A 20089-nucleotide genomic window follows, 5' to 3' on the forward strand; every position below is an offset into this window, starting at 1 on the left:
ACCTATTTACTTTTTACAACGATGGCAACGTCGTCGGAAGATGTTCTTCTACAAGTTCCTGAAGTTCGATACAAGAAAGGAGATGGAACACTGTTCGTAATGAATGAACGTTTGGCTTGGATGTTGAGCAACAGAGACACCATGTGTGTAAGTCATAGATACACTGATATTAAGATGCAGAAGATTTCTCCGGAGGGAAAACAGAAGGTTCAGCTTCAGGTGACTCTGCATGACGGCTCTACATCCACATTTCACTTCGTAAATAGGCATGGTATTGCTGCCCAGGTAAAGGATAGAGATAATGTCAAGGAAGTGTTGCAAAGGTTATTATATAAAGTGAAACGTCAGGTCAACGAAGAACTTCAGGAGAAGAACCGGCTATTATCAGAAAATCCCGTTCTCCTTCAGCTGTATAAGGATCTTGTAATTCCCGAAGTTATATCATCAGAGGAATTCTGGAAGCAGCAGGGTGAAAAATATAGCCTGAAACAAAGCAGCAAGCAAGATATTGGGGTTTCTGGAGCTTTTCTGACGGGAATAAAACCACAAACCGATGGCTGCAACGGTCTCAGATATAATCTAACGGCCGATATAATTCAGTGTATTTTCAAAACTTATCCTGCCGTTCGAAAGAAGCACCTGGAGTATGTGCCCAACAAATTGAGTGAAGCCCAATTTTGGACGAAATTTTTTCAGTCTCATTATTTTCACCGTGATCGTATACATTCTGAAAGTCGCGATCTATTTGCCGATTGCGCCAAGCTTGATGATGATGCTTTACGGAAGGACATCAAAGCTGGTATTGAAGATCCACTTCTAGACCTAACAAAATTTGTTGATAAAACTTTGGAAGAAGGCTATGGCTTTGGTGGGGATAAGTCATATTCTCAAAGTGACAATATAGTGCATCAAAGCATGATAAAGAGATTTAATCAGCATTCCATTATGGTTCTGAAGACGTGCCAACAGAATCCTCTCTACTATGACCGAGGGTCCGAAAACGTAATGCCCGCCAATAGCTCATCTTCTCAAGAATTTACATGTAACGGTTCAACGAAAACGCTATCCGCACAGCCTACAGCTAAAAGAGCAAGAATAAACGAAAAGATAACTATTGAAGATCTTGATAGCGATAATAATTCTCAGAATTCTGTCTCGAATTGGTTGCACCTCTCCCAGGTTGACCGCTACCGCCATGGACCTTTAGTGAAGACGAATGAAGACACCCTATCGAATCACAATCCAATAGCAGTATGGGATCAGATCCTTGAAGAAACTGAATATTGGACAGTACTACGTTCACAGAGCAAGAAACGGCTTGTAACCCCAGCATTGGCAGTGAGTGTTCTCAGCGAATTGTCCCCAGGCGGTTCACTTATGACAACGAGTTTCCAGGACGAAGGTTTAATTGAGATGATACCTCCCGACATTCAACATGAAACCAAAAATATTTACATGTCCTTATGTGAACTATTGCGGCACTTCTGGGCTTGCTTCCCTCCTACCACAGCAGAATTGGAAAACAAAGTGGTTCATATGCATTCCGCATTGCAGCGTTTTCGTCTTGCACGACTGGCACCTTTTGAAGACCGAATATCTCGTGAGATTCCTGCTCTTCGCCAGCATACAATTGCTCACCTCAACAAACTACTGAATTCTGCGTTCAGCAAGTTTGAAATGTGGCAGCAACGCGTGTAGTGAGACATTTACCACTATAAAACTCCTGTGATAATAATTTATTATAGAGTTTTTGCGTATAACTGTATTTACTAGAGTAATACTCTTGAATGAAATGTATAATGTATACCAAAGAGAAACTTAAGTCACAAGTTGTTTTGAAAAAGAAAAAGTTATGGAAACTCGTGGTTCGTATTCGATGCTTGAAACAGATCCGCTATTGTGAAAGGAGTTGCATGTGATAAGTGATCGTGATATTGAGTAGACTATACTTTTTATTAATTAGAAGTTAATTTATTTTGTAATTCGTGATACTATTTTAATGTGTATGCCAAATTTCATTTCAGCTACTTCTTTATTTAATTTCTTGCAACTGATTGCTGTTTTCTTGTGAGGCATAGACACATCTCTAAGAAAAAAGAAAGATTATATAGGTATGTTAACTCATTGTTATGAACTATCAATAATTTTGAATTGGTCTCTGTAATAGTTTGACTCCAGTCTATCTCAGTGTAAGAGAGCAGTGTGTGCTAAAACAGGGTAAACATATTGTCATATCAGTATGATACTAATCACTTAAGCTTGTTATAATTCTGAAGTTTTCATACCAGGAGCTATATTTATAGAATATATTCATTGGACTACTAGATGTCAACTGGTATACTGTGGTTTTGCATGGAATAAGATGTGCCAGAATGACATATTTTGCTCATATATGAAAGGTAACTCGGCATCTGTCATGACGAAAAAAAATAATCAGATTTTTCCATATCTTTTACAGAGTGTAAAGTTGTTATTTATATTATAATATTGTATCACCGATGGCTCCCTGTAAGACATTTTTGTTGTGCGTAACGCACTAGCGGCAGGAATTTTGATGGCTGTGATGTACCGGTACGATTTGCTTGAACTTGAACAGAATGTTCTATTCTATCCTCTTTGGTTCCTACGATTAGTGTGGAAGTGCATGTTCATTTATTTGGCTATATACGTTAGTCATTTGTCACTTCAATGAAGCACATACAGGTATATTACTGGAATTTCTAATTTTTGAGTTTAATTATGTGATTACTTTGGTTCAACATTACGAATTGGGGTTATAAAATCGCACCTATGTTTTTGTTTTACAATAAAACTACTTTCGTACTGATATTACCTTTTATTTTTAAGAATAGTAACTAATAGTTCTTTTAAATACCATAAATAGCAATTTAGCCTAAGTTGCACTGTTCGTCTATGAATTTATCTCGTCGTTGTCGTAGGAAATAGAAAGCAAAGGAGATTTGGTTCGTTTGAATATTGCGCGAAAAGTTGTTCGATCTGCACTGAACCATCGATCCTTTATGTGTCAGAATTGGTGTTGGTCTTGTCTCAATATTACTCTTGATATCAAACAAATCATAACCTTTCGTGGGATTGCTTATCAGATTGAAATCAAAGGGTATACTTGACCGAAAGTGAATTCTAAGAATTGTAATTATGAAAACATAATCAGAAAGTTCTAGCGAACGTGTTGTTACAATTCAAACATTACCCACATAGCCTACATGTAGGATTACAATGAAGTATAAGGCCTATAATAATAATAATAATAATAATAATAATAATAATAATAATAATAATTTCAATGGACTACCATGTAAAATGCAAACACTTTCTATTGACAAAAAAAAAAAAAAAATATAGGCTTCTTCTTTGCCAAAATATGACAAAAATAATCATGCTTTATATCATTTTCTGAAGGAATTTAAAATAATTATTCTATAATAATGTTAATTATCGTGTTTCAATGTTTTAAAGGCCAGTTTCACAATCAGTAGGATCAGTCATCCTCCAAATTACTTCACTGCCTTCATTTCCAGTCATTTTACTGTAACATAAATATCTTAATCTATAATCTTCATTTCCGTATTGACGAATTACACAATTAAAAATAGGAAAGAATTTCCACCAATCAATACTTTTTTTTTTTTTAAATTGCTTATATTAAGCTACAGGACCGGTTTCGACCCCATATACAAGGTCATCTTCAGCTGAACCATGAATACCGTACATATTTATATGATGAAGCTTTGATTAAATTGCATTGTCAAAGGAATGTTATATGATGATGTGCATTTAGTCACATACAAATGGGGCATGTCTTATCGTGAATTGGCATATATGTCAGTATGTACAATATTGCAACTGTATGTCTAAAATATTATGTTGAGGTCCTAAAATTAGTGTATGATACATATCTTCACTTAAACTAACTTATATATATATGTACAGGATAAAATAAAATAATAAACATTTTTTATATATTGGCCATCAGATGAATTAGATGTTGATTCCCGTAGGGAATCTGAAATATTTGTCCCGAATGAGTAAATTTATAATACCAATGGTCCGTTATTGGACATTATAAATTTTCCAGCTAACTCATTCCTGGTTCATGGTGTGGATTACTGTAGTCACGTCCTAGATCATGAACCATGGGCAACAGCTGAGTGGCCTAGTAAGTGGTCCTGAGAGTCGGGATACCAGTTGCTATGGAATGGGAGTGGGCATCTCGGACATAACCTGAGTCATGGCCCTCCTTGTGCTCAGGCGGGTAGGACTATACAATTTACTGGTGGTCCATAACCCATTAGAGGGGCGATCCTCACTTGGACTATGTGCTAGTAGGGCAGCATCCTGCTTCATGAATTTACCAAGCTCAGAACATTTTAAGCAAGCCTCGGACCTATGGGAGTAATGGAGTCCCACTCCCATTTGACAGGCGAGGGACTCCTTGGAAACAACTTGGTGAACGAAATGGAATTCGATGGGCAGCTATCAATATTAATGGGGCTTATGGAAGAAAGAAAGTAGAACTGGCTGAGTCAGCAAAGAGGATGCATTTGGATGTGCTAGGAGTAAGTGATATTCGGGTAAGGGGAAATAACGAGGAAGAGATAGGAGATTATAAAGTGTACTTGACGGGTGTTAGAAAGGAAGGGGCAGAGTCTGGGGTAGGGCTCTTTATCAGGAATACCATTACACGCAACATAGTTTCTGTTAGACACGTAAATGAGCGAATGATGTGGGTAGATTTGTCAGTGGGAGGAATTAGGACTAGAATTGTGTCCGTGTATTCCCCATGTGAGGGTGCAGATGAGAATGAAGTTGACAAGTTTTATGAAGCATTGAGTGACATCATGGTCATGGTCAACAGCAAAGATCGAATAGAGCTAATGGGCGATTTCAATGCGAGAGTTTGGAATAGAACTGAAGGATACGAAAGGGTGATTGGTAAATGTGGGGAAGATATGGAAGCTAATGGGAATGGGAAGCGTTTGCTGGACTTCTGTGCTAGTATGGTTTTAGCAGTTACGAATACATTCTTCAAGCATAAGGCTATTCACCGCTACACACGGGAGGCTAGGGGTACCAGATCCATAATAGACTATATCTTAACCAACTTAGAATTCAGGAAATCTGTTAGGAATGTACGAGTTTTCCGCAGATTTTTCGATGATACAGACCACTATCTGATCTGTAGTGAACTAAGTATCTCTAGGCCTAGGGTAGAGAATGTGAAATCTATCTGCAAACGAATAAGGGTAGAAAATCTCCAGGACGAGGAAATTAGACAGAAGTACATGGATATGTTTAGTGAGAAGTTTGGAACAGTAGACAGTAAGCAGGTTCAGGATGTAGAAAGTGAATGGGTGGCATACAGGGATGCTGTAGTAGAAACAGCAAGGGAATGCCTAGGAACAACTGTGTGTAAAGATGGGAAAAGGCGAACAGATTGAAGTGAGAGCAGCTTGTAAACGTAAAAAGAAGGCTTATCAGAAATGGCTCCAAACAAGGGCCGAGGCAGACAGGGATTTTTACGTAGATGAAAGAAACAGAGAGAAACAAATAGTTGTTGAATCCAAAAAGAAGTCATGGGAAGATTTTGGTAATAACCTGGAAAGGCTAGGTCAAGCAGCAGGGAAACCTTTCTGGACAGTAATAAAGAATCCTAGGAAGGGAGGGAAAAAGGAAATGAACAGTGTTTTGAGTAATTCAGGTGAACTCATAATAGATCCCAGGGAATCACTGCAGAGGTGGAGGGAATATTTTGAACATCTTCTCAATGTAAAAGGAAATCATCCTGGTGGTGTTGCGAACAGCCAAGTTCATGGGGAGGAGGAAAATGTTGGTGAAATTACGCTTGAGGAAGTGGAAAGGATGGTAAATAAACTCCATTGTCATAAAGCAGCAGGGATAGATGAAATTAGACCTGAAATAGTGAAGTATAGTGGGAAGGCAGGGTTGAAATGGCTTCATAAAGTAGTAAAATTAGCATGGGGTGTTGGTAAGGTACCTTCAGATTGGACAAAAGCAGTAATTACACCTATCTATAGGGAACAGGAAGAATTGCAACAACTATCGAGGTATCTCATTGATTAGTATACCAGGCAAAGTATTCACTGGCGTCTTGGAAGGGAGGGTGCGAGAAGTCCTTGAGAGGAAGTTGGGTGAAAACCAGTGTGGTTTCAGACCACAGAGAGGCTCTCAGGATCAGATTTTCAGTATTACTTTGGATCTCTCGACCAACCTTTGACTTTTATTCTCTCTTCTTTACTTTGATTATATACGATTTTTCGCCATCGTCTAATTATAACCGCCAGACTATCAACTTTATTTTTATGCACTCTTATACTTGTTGTATAACAATCTTGTTTTATCCATTGCACTTATTTTAGCAGCCTTCCAATGTTAATTTTGTTAATACTTCCACTATTATATCTCATCACATTGTATTTTTTAAACCATCATTGTTTTTTTAAATGTTATTTTACTTCAAACCTCCTCAAGATTTTAAAATTCTTTTCATTATTACATGTTATTGAGATGCTTATTTTTAATTTAAGGTTAAGACTATGACTGATGATGCCTTCAGGGTAGGCAAAACATGTACCACTATTAGTTAACAAATTTATGTAAATCATCCAAGACTAGACTTTGTATTGATTAGGTGGCCTAATAAATAACTTACTGTTATTATTTCAATCAAGATTTTCAGTATGCACCAGATAACTGAATAATGCTACGGGAGGAATAGGCAGTTGCGTTAATGTTTCGTAGATCTAGAGAAAGCACATGATAGCGTACCGAGGGAAAAGATGTTCGCTATACTAGGGGACTGTGAAATTTAAGGTAGATTATTAAAATCAATAAAGGCATTTATGTTGACAGTTGGGCTTTAGTGAGAGTTGATGGCAGAATGAGTTCTTGGTTCAGGGTACTTACAGGGGTTAGACAAGGCTGCAATCTTTTACCTTTGCTGTTCGTAGTTTACATGGATCATCTGCTGAAAGATATAAAATGGCAGGCCGGGATTCAATTAGGTGGAAATGTAGTAAGCAGTCTGGCCTATGCTGTCGACTTGGTCTTAATGGCAGATTGTGCCGAAAGCCTGCAGTCTAATATCTTGGAACTTGAAAAGAGGTGCAATGTGTATGGTATGAAAATTAGCCTCTCAAAGGCTAAATTGATGTTGGTAGGTAAGAAATTCAACAGAATTGAATGTCAGATTGGTGATACAAAGCTAGAACAGTACAATTTATAAATCTCATTTTTCTTTTCAGCCGTATTGGAGTTCAGAGTATCAAATTATTATAATTAAAGAACCACCTTTCCAATACACAAAATCCTTATATTTAGGATGAAACCATTTAATCACAAATTGGACATGTTTCACTCAACTTTGTGAGCATCATCAGTAATAGTTAACATAAATCATTGATGGGTCAGGGCCCTGATCCTGGTGTATATCACAAAAGAATGTCTAATATACATTGATAAAAATATATAAATTTAACACTTTAAAATAATCAATAAGATTATTTATGTCTATTAAAACAAAAAAAATTTTTCATTAAAATTGTTTAAAATGTAAACGGAATGGATGGCTTAGAAGTTAAAAATAGTATATGGTAATTAGATGTTCTTAAAAATCGTTGTCCAATATATCTACGTTCGATTGCATTAAACTGTTTGATAAATTCAGTTTTTCATATCAGGGTGAGTTCTTATTATAAACTATATTGCTGTTTTTTTAAAATAAAGATGATGAGAAATGCTAAAATCGCACACGATGGTTGAAAAACGAAGTTCACTGGTGATAAAATGTCGTCTAGATCGGCGTAAATTAGCCCTTATGGGACTCCTTGCGTTGTAATTTCAGCCATTATTTTGTGCAGTAATGTGTTCAAATTGTTCTTCTAACGGAGAATTACTGATCTATTATATGGAATTGATCGGATGTATCCTGAAAAAGAAAAAGGGGGGAGTATGAGTGTCTTTTTCTTGTTAGTTTTCTTGTTAGTTGGTACCTAGCACACAAGGTAAATTGGAGTAAATTTATAATGTCCAATAATGGACCATTTATATTGGTATTATAAATTTACTCATTCGGGACAAATATTTCAGATTCCGTATGGGAATCAACATCTATATCATCTGATGGCCAAGCAGGCATCAATTTTTGGTAGTGAGACAGTCTCTCATAGTGCATTGGCACTGCCGGTGGCTTCAAGTAGCCTACGCAGTGGCCTCCACGGTATTCACTAGCCATGCGTCTTGGTAGGTGTGCTAGGTACCAACTGACGAGCCCAACCTAGCACACGGGGGCGAAACGCTAGCAATCAGGAATGAGTTAGCTGGAAAATTTATAATGTCCAATAACGGACCATTTATATTGGTATTATAAATTTACTCATTCGGGACAAATATTTCAGAAGGAAATCAACATCTATATCAACATACCACATAGTCGAGCATCTCGTCTCCTTACTTTCAAGTCTTCCTATTTCAAAGTTTACAACATTTTCATAACACTACTCCTTTGTTGGAAATCACCCAGAACAAACCGTGCTGCTTTGTTTTGGATCTTTTTCAGTTTTCATATCAAGTAGTCCCGTGTGGGTCCCATACTCTAATTGGGGTCTTATCAGAGACTTATATGCCCTCTCCTTTACATCCTTATGACAACCTCTAAATACTGCCATAACCATGAGAAGAGATCTGTAACCTTTCTTAACAACCTCGTTAATATGATTACCCCAGTCAAGATCGTTCCTTATATAAACACCTAGGTAATTACAGTGTTAACCGTGAGGTTACAGTGTTAACCATTAACACACTAATTAAAACTGAGAGGGCGTCTATCTGCAGCCGTAACTGATGCCAATATTGAACAAGTGCATGATATGAGACGAGTGGCTGTTGATGACGTGGCAAACCATATGCACATTAGCCATGGTTCTGCATATGAAATCATGCATACCAGGCCTAGCTTTCCAAAGTCTGTATGAGATGTGTTCCAAAACAAGTCAATGTAGAGCAGAAGTGCAATCGTGTGAGAATCTGTCAGTACCTACTAAACCGTCATGCTAACGAAGGTGAAACGTTTCGGCTGCAGATGGACACCCGCATCTTTCCTCATCCTTCACTCATGTGCGACCCCTTTTGAACGGTTCAATCCACTGGTAAACACTTTGCTGTGGCAAAACATTGTTCCCATATTCTGCTGAAAGTCTTCTATGAATTTCTGCTTCTGGTACACCCTCAAACCACAAGAAAACTGATTACAGAACGCTGTTCTTTCCTTGATGCAAACAGAGAGTGGCGTGGCCATCTTCACATCGCAACAGCGCAAGCTGTACTGATCTGATAATGCTGAAACCTACCACAGGCGTAGAGAACGGTGCCATCTAGTGGCTGGTGAGCACACACACACACACAACGCTATAGAGCCAACCTGAAGACAATTAGAGCAACATTTTGAGGTACTTATTGACTTGCCTACGTACATACCTGTTTCCACATTCCTCAGCAATTATTTTAAATCCATCCCATAGGCTGTTTCCATTCTTATTTACCATTTTCCATTGTTCATAATTGCTTTTTAAAAATTTCTTCATGATTCTATTATCAAACATACGGTATTGCCTAATAGTCCTACTTTTATGACATTCCTTTCTATATTTTTTTTCCTAACTGTTAGGTTCTTCAGTCTGCCAAAACTAATTTTAAGTAATAAATTTATAAACTGCCTGTAAAAGAAAAACAACTAGGGAGCACTTATGACTAGTTGTTTTTTGATGCTCGCTTTCGTATCCTAAAACCTTGCGAGTCCTGCTATTCGTTTTTCCTTTCTTTTCTGTGAAAGAGGTTTGTGAGATTAAACAACTTTTGGTAGAGGAGACCATGAATTTACCAATTTACAAAATTTAGGGCTGTCTGGGACATAGAATTCTAGTTTATAAGTTTATTCCTCAAAATGACTTTCAGCAGACTGAAGACCCTAACAGTTAAAAAATAACTGAGTCGAAACTGAAAAGAGACGGCTTCAGATATTACAAAAGAAAATGGGCTTTCTATCACATTTTTTTAAAAATATGACAAAAATAGCTTCTTCATCACTTATATAGTCTATCACCTCAGTTTCTCTGGTTTTATCAGCACTACATCTAGAATATTTTTGCCTCTAGTTGGTTCCATCACTTTTGATTCTGCTGTCCTTCTCATATTAACTTATTCACCATTTATTGGTCATGCTTTCTATTGTTCGCATTTCATTCCCAGTTAACATTTGGTAAGTTCAGATCACTTGCTACAATAACATTCCTTTCTGTGTCTTTCCCCATGTATTAGATTAGATATTTTATATTACATTACTTAACTGATTGAAACATAGTATGTCATCAATATATATGTGTCGTCTATTTGCAAAACCGGCCATCTCAAAAAATAAATAAACTGAAATCCACTTTTTGTGCTGAATGTGGTCTCTGTCCACTTCTACACAAGACAGCAAACTATTAGCTGCAAACTCGGCCTCTGACCAGCTTATTTTCTTCATTAAAAATTAGTTAGGGGGGAAAAATTGTTGAATCTCTATTGACTAAACATTTTGGAACTCAATAGTCAAGTTTTACAAAGAACTCATCGATAATAATAATCTCTACAAAACAACCCAGAAGATGGGAAAGATGCATGTGAGCACAGTATAGACAATGGCATTCATTAATGTTTAATTCCAATTCATTTTGTGTAAATATATTGGCATTTTACACTTAACTGATTGCTTTTTAGTTAACTTTTACATAAAGCATTTTTTGGTACATTTTCATTCCTTCAGTTTCTTTCATTTGGTGTAAACGTGGCCATCTCCAAATTTGAAATTTAAATATTCCAAATAATTATACAAATAAAACATTTGTATTCTCTAACATTCATTACAATGCCTATTTGTAAATGATTAAGCAAATAAAAATAATTCTATCTCGTTATTTAGATTTTATACGTGTTTTCGGTTTTCTGAAAAATGTAACTATTTGGCTGGTTTTGCAAATAGACGACTCATATTATCCCTGTGGGTGGTGAGGGGAGGTGTAGAATAACACCCACTGTAGCCTCTGCCTGTCATTAGAGGCGATAAAAGGGGCCCCAGGGGCTCTCAAATTGGGAGCGTGGGTTGACGACCAGTGGTCCTTCAGCTGAGTATGGCATTGTTTCCAGTTACTTGTGCGAGGCTCCTCGCTTTCATCTATCCTATCCACCTCCCTTGGTCAACACTTGTTCTTTTCCAACCCCGATGCTATTAGGTTTCGAGGACTAGGGAGTCTTTCTTTGGCTGATATCTTAATTTTTTGAAGTGTCGGTTCCCTTCCTTATTTTCTCTCTGATTAGTGTTATATTGAGGATGGTTGCCTAGTTGTACTTCCTCTTAAAACAATAATCACCACCACCACTACCATCTTTCACTGTGAAGATAATTACTTGAACCTCTGCATCTCCCCAAGTCACTTACTTATTGCTAGTGGTTTAATGTTGTTTCAACACATACAGAGTTTCAGTGTCATTGGGATAGAAAAGGGCTAGGGCTGGGAAGGAAGCAGTTGTGGCCTAGACTGACGTACAGCTCCAGCATTTTGCTTGGCCTAAAAATTGGTAACTACAAAACATCATCTTCAGGTCTGTAGGGTTTGTACTAGTGCTGGGCAAAACAATTGCTATTAGGGAACAGGTGCGCAGAGACAACAGTTTTGTAGAATGGTTGAAAAATAACATACTCCTACTGATGTGGATAGAAATGAGGTCACCAGGCAAGTTGGCTGCACGGTTAGGGGCGCACAGCTGTGAGCTTGCATCCGGGAGTTAGTGGGTTCGAATCCCACTGTTGGCAGCCCTGAAAATGGTTTTCTGTGGTTTCCCCATTTTCACACCAAGCAAATGCTGGGGCTGTACCTTACTTAAGGCCACGGCTGCTTCCTTCCCATTCCTAGGCCTTTCCTGTCCCATTGTCGCCATAAGACCTATCTGTGTCCATGCGACGTAAATCAAATACCAAAAAGAAATGAGGTAGTGAGATAGCGTATCAGTGACGGCAACATCTCACGACTTTCCCTGTACCGGCCAGCCAGTGATCCATATCATTCTACCCAATGCAAATACAAACTGATATAACAGAAGTGAATATTTACATATTTCACAGTCATACATCATAACCATTAGATACACTATGTGATCAAAAGTATCCGGACACCCCCAAAAACATACATTTTTCACCTTAGGTGCATTGTGCTGCCACCTACTGCCAGGTACTCCATAGGAGCAACCTCAGTAGTCATTAGATATCGTGAGAGAGCAGAGTGGGGTGTTCCGCGGAACTAACGGACTTTGAACGTGGTCAGGTGATCGGGTGTCACTTGTGTCGGAAGTCTGTATGCGAGATTTCCACACTCCTAAACATCCCTAGGTCCACTGTTTCTGATGCGATAGTGAAGTGGAAACGTGAAGGGACATGTACAGCACGAAAGCGTATAGGCCGACCTCATCTGTTGACTGACAGAGACCGCCGACAGTTCAAGAGGGTTGTCAAGTGTAATAGGCAGGCATCTATCCAGACCATCACACAGGAATTCCAAACTGCATCAGGATCCATTCCAAGTACTATGACAGTTTGGTGGGAGTTGAGAAAATTTTGATATCATGGTCGTGCGGCTGTCCATAAGCCACACATCACTCAGGTCAGTGCCAAACGACGCCTCGCTTGGTGTAAAGAGCGTAAACATTGGACGATGAACAGTGGAAAAACGTTGTGTGGAGTGACAAATCACGGAACACAATGTGGCGATCCGATGGCAGGGTGTGGGTATGGCAAATGCCTGGTGAACGTCATCTCCCAGCGTGTGTAGTGCCAACTGTAAAAGTCAGAGGCGGTGGTGTTATGGTGTGGTCATGCTTTTTGTTTTTGTTTTGCGTGGCACTCTCACAGCACAGGCCTACATTGATGTTCTAAGCACATTCTTGCTTCCCATTGTTGAAGAGCACTTCGGGGATGGTGATTGCATCTTTCAACATGATTGAGCACCTGTTCATAATGCACGGCCTGTGGCAGAGTGGTTACACGACAATAACATCCCTTTAAGGGACTGGCCTGCACAGAGTCCCGACCTGAATCCGTTTGACTGGAGAGGGACTCTTTGAAGAAAGCTTAGCGAACAGAATGGAATTTGATGGGGAGCTATTGATATTAATGAGGATTATGGAAGAAAGGAAGTAGAATTGGCTGAGTCAGCAAAGAGGATGCATCTGGATATATTAGGAGTAAACGATATTCAAGTAAGGGGAGATAATGAGGAAGAGATAACAGATTATGGTGCGTACTTGATGGGTGTTAAAAGGGGAAGGGCAGAGTATGGGGTAGGACTGTTCATCAGGAATACCATTGCACGCAACATAGTTTATGTTAGGCACGTAAATGAGCGAATGATGAGGATCGATTTGGCAGTTGGAGGAATAAGGATGAGATTTGTCTCAGTGTATTCACCATGTGAGGGTGCAGATCAGGATGTTGACAAGTTTTATGAAACACTGAGTGACATCTTAGTTAGGATCAACAGCAAAGATAGGATAGTGCTAGTGGGCGATTTCAGTGCGGGAGTTGGAAATAGAACTGAAGGACACAAAAGGGTGATTGGTAAATGTGGAGAAGATGTGGAAGCTGATAGGATGGCAAGCATTTGCTGAACTTCTGTTCTAGTATGGAATTAGCAGTTACAAATACATTCTTCAAGCATAAGGCTACTGGTATTCATTGCTACACATGGGAGGCTAGGAGTACCAGATCCATAATAGACTGTATCTTAATAGATTTTGGATACAGGAAATCTGTTAGGAATGTACTGCTTTATGGGGATTTTTTGATGATACAGACCACTAACTGATCTGTAGTGAACTAATTATCTCTAGGCCTGGGATAAAGAAAGTGAAATTGGTCTGTAGATGAATAAGGGCAGAAAAACTCCAGGACGAGGAAATTAGGCAGAACTATATGGATATGATTACAGTAGTGAAAAGTTCCAAATAATGTACAGTAAGCAGATTCAGGATATGGAAACAGAATGGGTGGCATACAGGGATGATGTAGTAGAAACAGCAAGAGAATGCTTAGGAACTACTGTGTTTAAAGAAGGCATAAAGCAAACATCTTGGTGGAATGATGAAGTGAGAGCAGCTGGTAAACGTAAAAAGAAGGCATATCAGAAATAGCTCCAAACAACGGCTGATGCATACAGGGAATTGTACATAGATGAAAGAAACGAAACAAATAGTTTGTTGAATCCAAAAAGAGGCTTGGGAATATTTTGGTAATAACCTGGAGAGGCTACGTCAGGCAGCAGGGAAACCTTTCTGGACAGTAATGAAGAATCTTAGGAAGGGAGGGAAAAAGGAAATGAACAGTGTTTTGTGTAAATCAGGTAAACTCATAATAGATACCAGGAAATCACTGGATAGGTGGAAATAATATTTTGAAAATCTTCTCAATGTAAAAGGAAATCTTCCTGGTGATGTCATAAATATCTAAGCTTATGGTGAGGAGGGAAATGATATTGATGAAATTACACTTGGAGTGGAAAGGATGGAAAATAAACTCCATTGTCACAAAGCACCAGGAATAGATTAAATTACTCCTGAAGTGGTGAAATATAGTGGGAAGGCAAGGATGAAATAGCTTCATAGAGTAATAAGATTAGCATGGAGTATTTTACCTTCAGATTAGACAAAAGCAGTAATTGCACCTATCTATAAGCAAGGGAACAAGAAGGACTGCAACAACTATCAAGGTATCTCATTAATCAGCATACCAGACAAGGTGTTCACTGGCATATTGGAACGGAGGGTGCGATCAATGGTTGAGAGTAAATTGGATGAAAGTCAGTGTGGTTTCAGACCACAAAGGGGCTGTCAGAATCAGATTTTCAGTATGCGCCAGGTAATTGAAAAATCTACAAGATCTACGTAGATCTAGAGAAGGCATATGCCAGAGTACCAAAGAAAAATACGTTCACCATACTGGGGGAATAGTGGAATAAGGTTAGATTGTTAAAATCAAAAAGACATTTATGTTGGCAATTGCTCTGCAGTGAGAATTGATGGTAGGATTAGTTCTTAGTTCAAGGTACTTAAAGGGTTAGACAAGGCTGTAATCCTTCACCTTTCTTGTTCATAGTTGCATGGATCATCTGCTGAAAGGTAGTAAGTGGCAGGAAGGGATTCAGTTAGGTGAAAATGTAGTAATTATTCTGGCCTATGGTGATGACTTGGTTGGTCTTAATGACAGATTGTGCCAAAAGCCTGTAGTCTAATATTTTGGCACTTGAAAATAGATTCAATGAGTATGGGATGAAAATTAGCCTTTCCTGGACTAAGGTGATGTCAGTAGGTAAGGAATCCAGAAGAAGTAAATGTCAGATTGGAGACACAAAGGTGGAATATGTAGATTATTTCAATTATTTAGGATGTGTGTTCTCCTTGGATGGTAATATAGTGAGATTGAATCAAGGTGCAGTTAAGCTAATGCAGTGAGCTCTCAATTGCGATCAACAGTATTCTGTATTAAGGAAGTCAGCACTTGGGCGATACTACCTTTACACTGGTCTGTTTTCAGATCAACTTTGCTTTACGGGAGTGAAAGCAGCAGGGAGGAGGCGGGGCTCAGGATATCTTATTCATAAGTTAGAAGTGACAGACATGAAAGTAGTGAGAAATTGCTGGTACAAACAGGTGGAAACAATGGCAGAAAGGTACTCTGAATGAGGAGATAACGGCTGTTAGGAATGAACTCGATAGATGAAGCTGTACACATAAAACGGCTTCTGTAGTGTGGTCATCTGAAGCTAATGGAGAGGTTAATTTACCTAGGAGGATAATGGAATCTGTTATGGGGGGGTAAGAGAAGTAGAGGGAGACCAAGACGACAATGGTTAACTCGATTTCTTACACTTTAAGAGGTGTAGAACTAAACAAGGCCACAGAACTAGTTACAAACAGAGGATTGTGGCAGCAGTTCGTAAATTCACAGCGGCGTGCAGACTGAACACTGAAAGGCATAAGAATGCCTTTTTTTATGAGTGTATTGCATTGAGAAGGCAGACTCCTATTAAACTCCTGATTTTCAATGTAATGAAATCGAGCAAGTCATCTCCTTTTTCCCAAGTCTTCCCAGCTAAACTTTACAACATTTTTGTAACGCTACTCTTTTGTCGGAAATCACCCAGAACGAATCAAGCTGCTTTTCTTTGGATTTTTTTCCCAGTTCTCGAATTAAGTAATCCTGGTAAAGGTCCTGTAGTGAAGTACACAATTTACATAGTGAAGTACACAACACACTGAATCCACCTTAGCTACACTTTAATTTTGCACCACAATTATTGTTACACAAATATACAAAAACAGCTCACTCCATCTTTACTTCTTCTGCCACCTTTCTCCTTCGACAAAGTTCAGTTATCTTTGGTTCTTAATTCAGTCAAAGCCCACTAGGGGCGGCTTACACCACTCCCCCTCCAGTAACCAAGTTACGATACAAAGACAATATAAACATAAACAAAATATATCATAATTACAAGAATATTAAATATATACAACATCATCTAAATAGCGAGTGTGATACCTGACAGTCCTACCACTACGTGACTTTGTTACCACTTTCTCGTTGCTGGGTTTGTCCTGGGAATCCGCCGTTGATCCATCAGGGGGGCAGAGTCCTTGCAAGACACCTGGTCGTTCTTCATGATGAGCTGTAGAAGTCTCATCACCTGCTGCTATGATGTAGGCTGATTTCAGACGAACAATGGAGACATTCACAGATTTATTTTTTTATGGTAACCGTGAAATATTTACCAGTTTTGGCAGTTACCAGGAAAGGACCTTCATATGGGGGTTGCAAAGGTTTTTTCACTCTATCGATTCTCAGAAATACATGAGTACATTTACTCAAGCCTTTATGGATGAACACAGTTGGGAAGTTTTGTGCTTAATTTGAGTTGCTGCATGTGCTGCTGAAGTTTGGAGACAAAAGTTTCTGGTTCGATATGAGATGGAGGGTTATCGAAGAATTCACCTGGAAGCCTGATATGCATGCCATACACCATTTGTGCAACTGAACTGTTTGAGTCCTTCCGGAGTGATGCGTGTAGACCTAGCAACACAGTCTGAAGGGTGTCTGTCCATTTTATAGAGTTGTGGGCTTTGATAGCAGTTTTTATTGTTCGATGCAGACGTTCAACTTTACCATTGCTTTGCGGATGATAGGATGTCGTACGTTTAAGCTTCACATCACACTATTCAGAAAGATTCTTAAAGAGCTGACTTTCGAACTGTCAGGCTTGGTCAGTAACTAGATTTGCTGGGACTCCAAACCGTGTCATCCTGTGATCATAAAATGATTTTGCTACCGTCACTGCTGTTATATTTTGCAAGCGATCTATACCTGTGAGGCAGTAGAGACAGCCATCAGTAGGTGAAAGAGAGCCAACAATGTCTCTGTGAACAGTGCTGAACCTCTCACCAGATTCTTGAAAATGGCTGACTGGCCATTTTGTATGTCTTGTTATTTTTTTTTTTTTTTTGACATCCCATGCAGGCTTGCATCCATTTCCTGATATTCTTGATACAAGGCCAGATAAACTTGGAAGTCACCAGCCTAACAGTAGTCTTTTTCCCTGGATGCGCCATGTTGTGGATCTGAAGAAAGAATTGTTTGCGAAATTCTTTTGGAATGTATGGCCTTATGTTGTTTGTTGAGGTATCACACCACAGTAACTTTCCAGAAGGCAGTGGGTAGCTCTTGAACACGAGTGACTGACTTTCCTCTTGAAGTTGTTCAAGCTCACTGTCTTGACATTAGCTGTCAGCGACTGTGTCTTAATCGATGACAGTCATAGATTCAATCCGTGACAGGTTATCTGCAACGATATTGTCCTTGTCACTAATGTGTTGGATGTTTGTTGTAAACTGGGAGATGTACTGCAGATGTCGCAGCTGCTCATTTTTCTCATGAAATGCAAAAATGTGTGTGGTTTGTGGTCCGTATATATTGTGAAGTCTCTTCCTTCGAGAAAATGTTTGAACTGCTTGACTGAGAGGTAGATTCCTAACAGTTCATGGTCTTAGGTGCTTACACTCTTTGTGTATCGCTTAACTTCTTCGAAAAGAATCCAATAGGTTTCCATCCTTTTTCTTCATACTGTTGCAGGACACTTCCTACTGCAAAGTCACTTGCATCTACTACCAGGGCCAGCTGGTATGTTGGGTCTGGAATGTAAGTAGTGCTGCATTTACCAAGTCCTGCTTAAATTTTTCAAATTTTGTGATAGCTTGTGGTGTCCACTGAATTTGTCGCTTATCTTTCTTCCTAGTACCTTTCAGATAAGCATGCAAAAGGGACTGTGTTTCTGCTGCATCCTTGAGGTAACGTCTGTAGAAATTAACGGTACCTAAGAATACACGAAGGTCATGAACTGTCTGTGGTAGCTTGTAGTCAACAGTCGCTTTCGCTTTATCTGGTAAGGGTCTGGAGCCTTCCGTGGTGATTAAGTGTCCCAAACATTCCACTTGCTCTACACCAAGTGCAGACTTGGAAACATTAATTCGGAGGGCAAATTCATGTAGCTTCTCAAACACAAACTTAAGATGCTCACGATGTTCCTCTACTGATGCTGAAGCAATTAGGCAGTCGTCAAGATATGGAAAGATAAAGTCTAGGCCTCTAAATACCTCATTAATGAAATGTTGGAAACTGCTTGGTGCATTGCGGAGTCCAAACGGCATCATATTAAATTCATATAACCGAAATGAAGTGATAATAGCAGTTTTAGGTTTGTCTTCCTCTGCTACAGGAATTTGGAAATATACCTTGAAGAGGTCGAGCTTGCTAAATATTTTCTTACTCCTCAAAATATGTTGAAAATCTTCAATCCGAGGAATTGGATATTGGTCTGGGATAGTTTGTGCGTTCAGTCATCTGTCACCACATGGTCGAAAACTACCATCCTTTCTGAGGACCAGTTGGAGAGGACTAGCCCATTGCGACTTTCATGGTTGAATAATTCTACTGTTTCGCATAAACTGGAATTCCTGTTTAGCAATGTGGAGCCTCCGAGGGTGCAGCTGCTTGGGTTTGCAATATACTGGTTGGCCTTCGGTTGGGATGAATTGTTGAATGTCGTGTTTGATTTGAGTAGGTAGTAAACTTGGTTTCACTAAATCTGGGTAACTGATAACAGATCGGCAAATTTTTGGGCTTTTGACATTGTGCTAAAAACATTATCAACTGTGATGGCTGTTACTTCCCCCATGGCAGAGAGTTTATTCTCGCCATCATTTAACTGATTTTTATTTAGGTCAGTTAGTAAGTTGAATTTCTTCAGAAAATCAGCACCTAATATGCCCTTGCCAATTTTAGCTACCATGAAAGGCCACTGGAATTGTTGACAGAGTCCCAAATCAATATTCAGTGCCTAAGTCCATAAGTTGGGATTTCCGTGCCATTAGCTGCAAATAATTTAAAATATGGGTCACAGCTTCTGTTACTGGAAGTGACGGAGATTATTGAAACATCGGCTTCACTATCCAGTAGGAAGTGCAAACCCGTGTTTTTTCATGTACAAATAAATTGTGTGTACAGCGATCCTTACTATTTTCAGTAGTGGAGCTTGCTGCCAACTCTACTACTGTTTGGAGTTTTCCAAATTTTTTCACGAGCATGGAGGCTTGCATTTGTCAGGGAAGCACTTATTACCAAATCTGAAGTGGTAGTAACAGTACTTTCCGTTTGGATCGTACTTTTTTTTGCTTCGGTTTCGGCTCGAACTTCGACTGCAGGGCCTAAAAGTGCGCATTGAAGCTATCTGTTGCTCTAGGGCAGGGCCTCTCAGGGTGCATGCGCCTGGTGCATGCACTGTGGACGGTGCAAAAGACGACTTCGCTTGGTTGCCCAGAGTGCAGACCTCTACTCCTCGATTTGGAGCAATAGCGCTGTCTCTCTCTTTCCCCACGCCTGTCTCGCTCGCTCCCACTGTCTCCCTCTTCCTCACTTGCT

The 20089-nt window shown here is 39.2% G+C and overlaps 1 protein-coding gene across 1 annotated transcript in view; it reads left to right on the top strand.

Annotated features, from left to right (window-relative positions):
• The first annotated feature begins 14 nt into the window (after nucleotides 1-14).
• The window catches only part of LOC136884878 (general transcription factor IIH subunit 1), a 62902-nt gene continuing 42827 nt past the window's right edge, over nucleotides 15-20089 (top strand). Inside the window, exons 1-2 of the mRNA XM_067157174.2 lie at nucleotides 15-1865; nucleotides 2025-2111. Of these exons, the coding sequence (XP_067013275.1) occupies nucleotides 22-1698 (1677 nt within the window). The 5' untranslated portion in view covers nucleotides 15-21 and the 3' untranslated portion in view covers nucleotides 1699-1865; nucleotides 2025-2111. The remainder of the gene's footprint in view (nucleotides 1866-2024; nucleotides 2112-20089) is intronic.

Source organism: Anabrus simplex, chromosome 13, assembly GCF_040414725.1.
Source record: "Anabrus simplex isolate iqAnaSimp1 chromosome 13, ASM4041472v1, whole genome shotgun sequence".
In the NCBI taxonomy this organism is placed as follows: domain Eukaryota; kingdom Metazoa; phylum Arthropoda; class Insecta; order Orthoptera; family Tettigoniidae; genus Anabrus; species Anabrus simplex.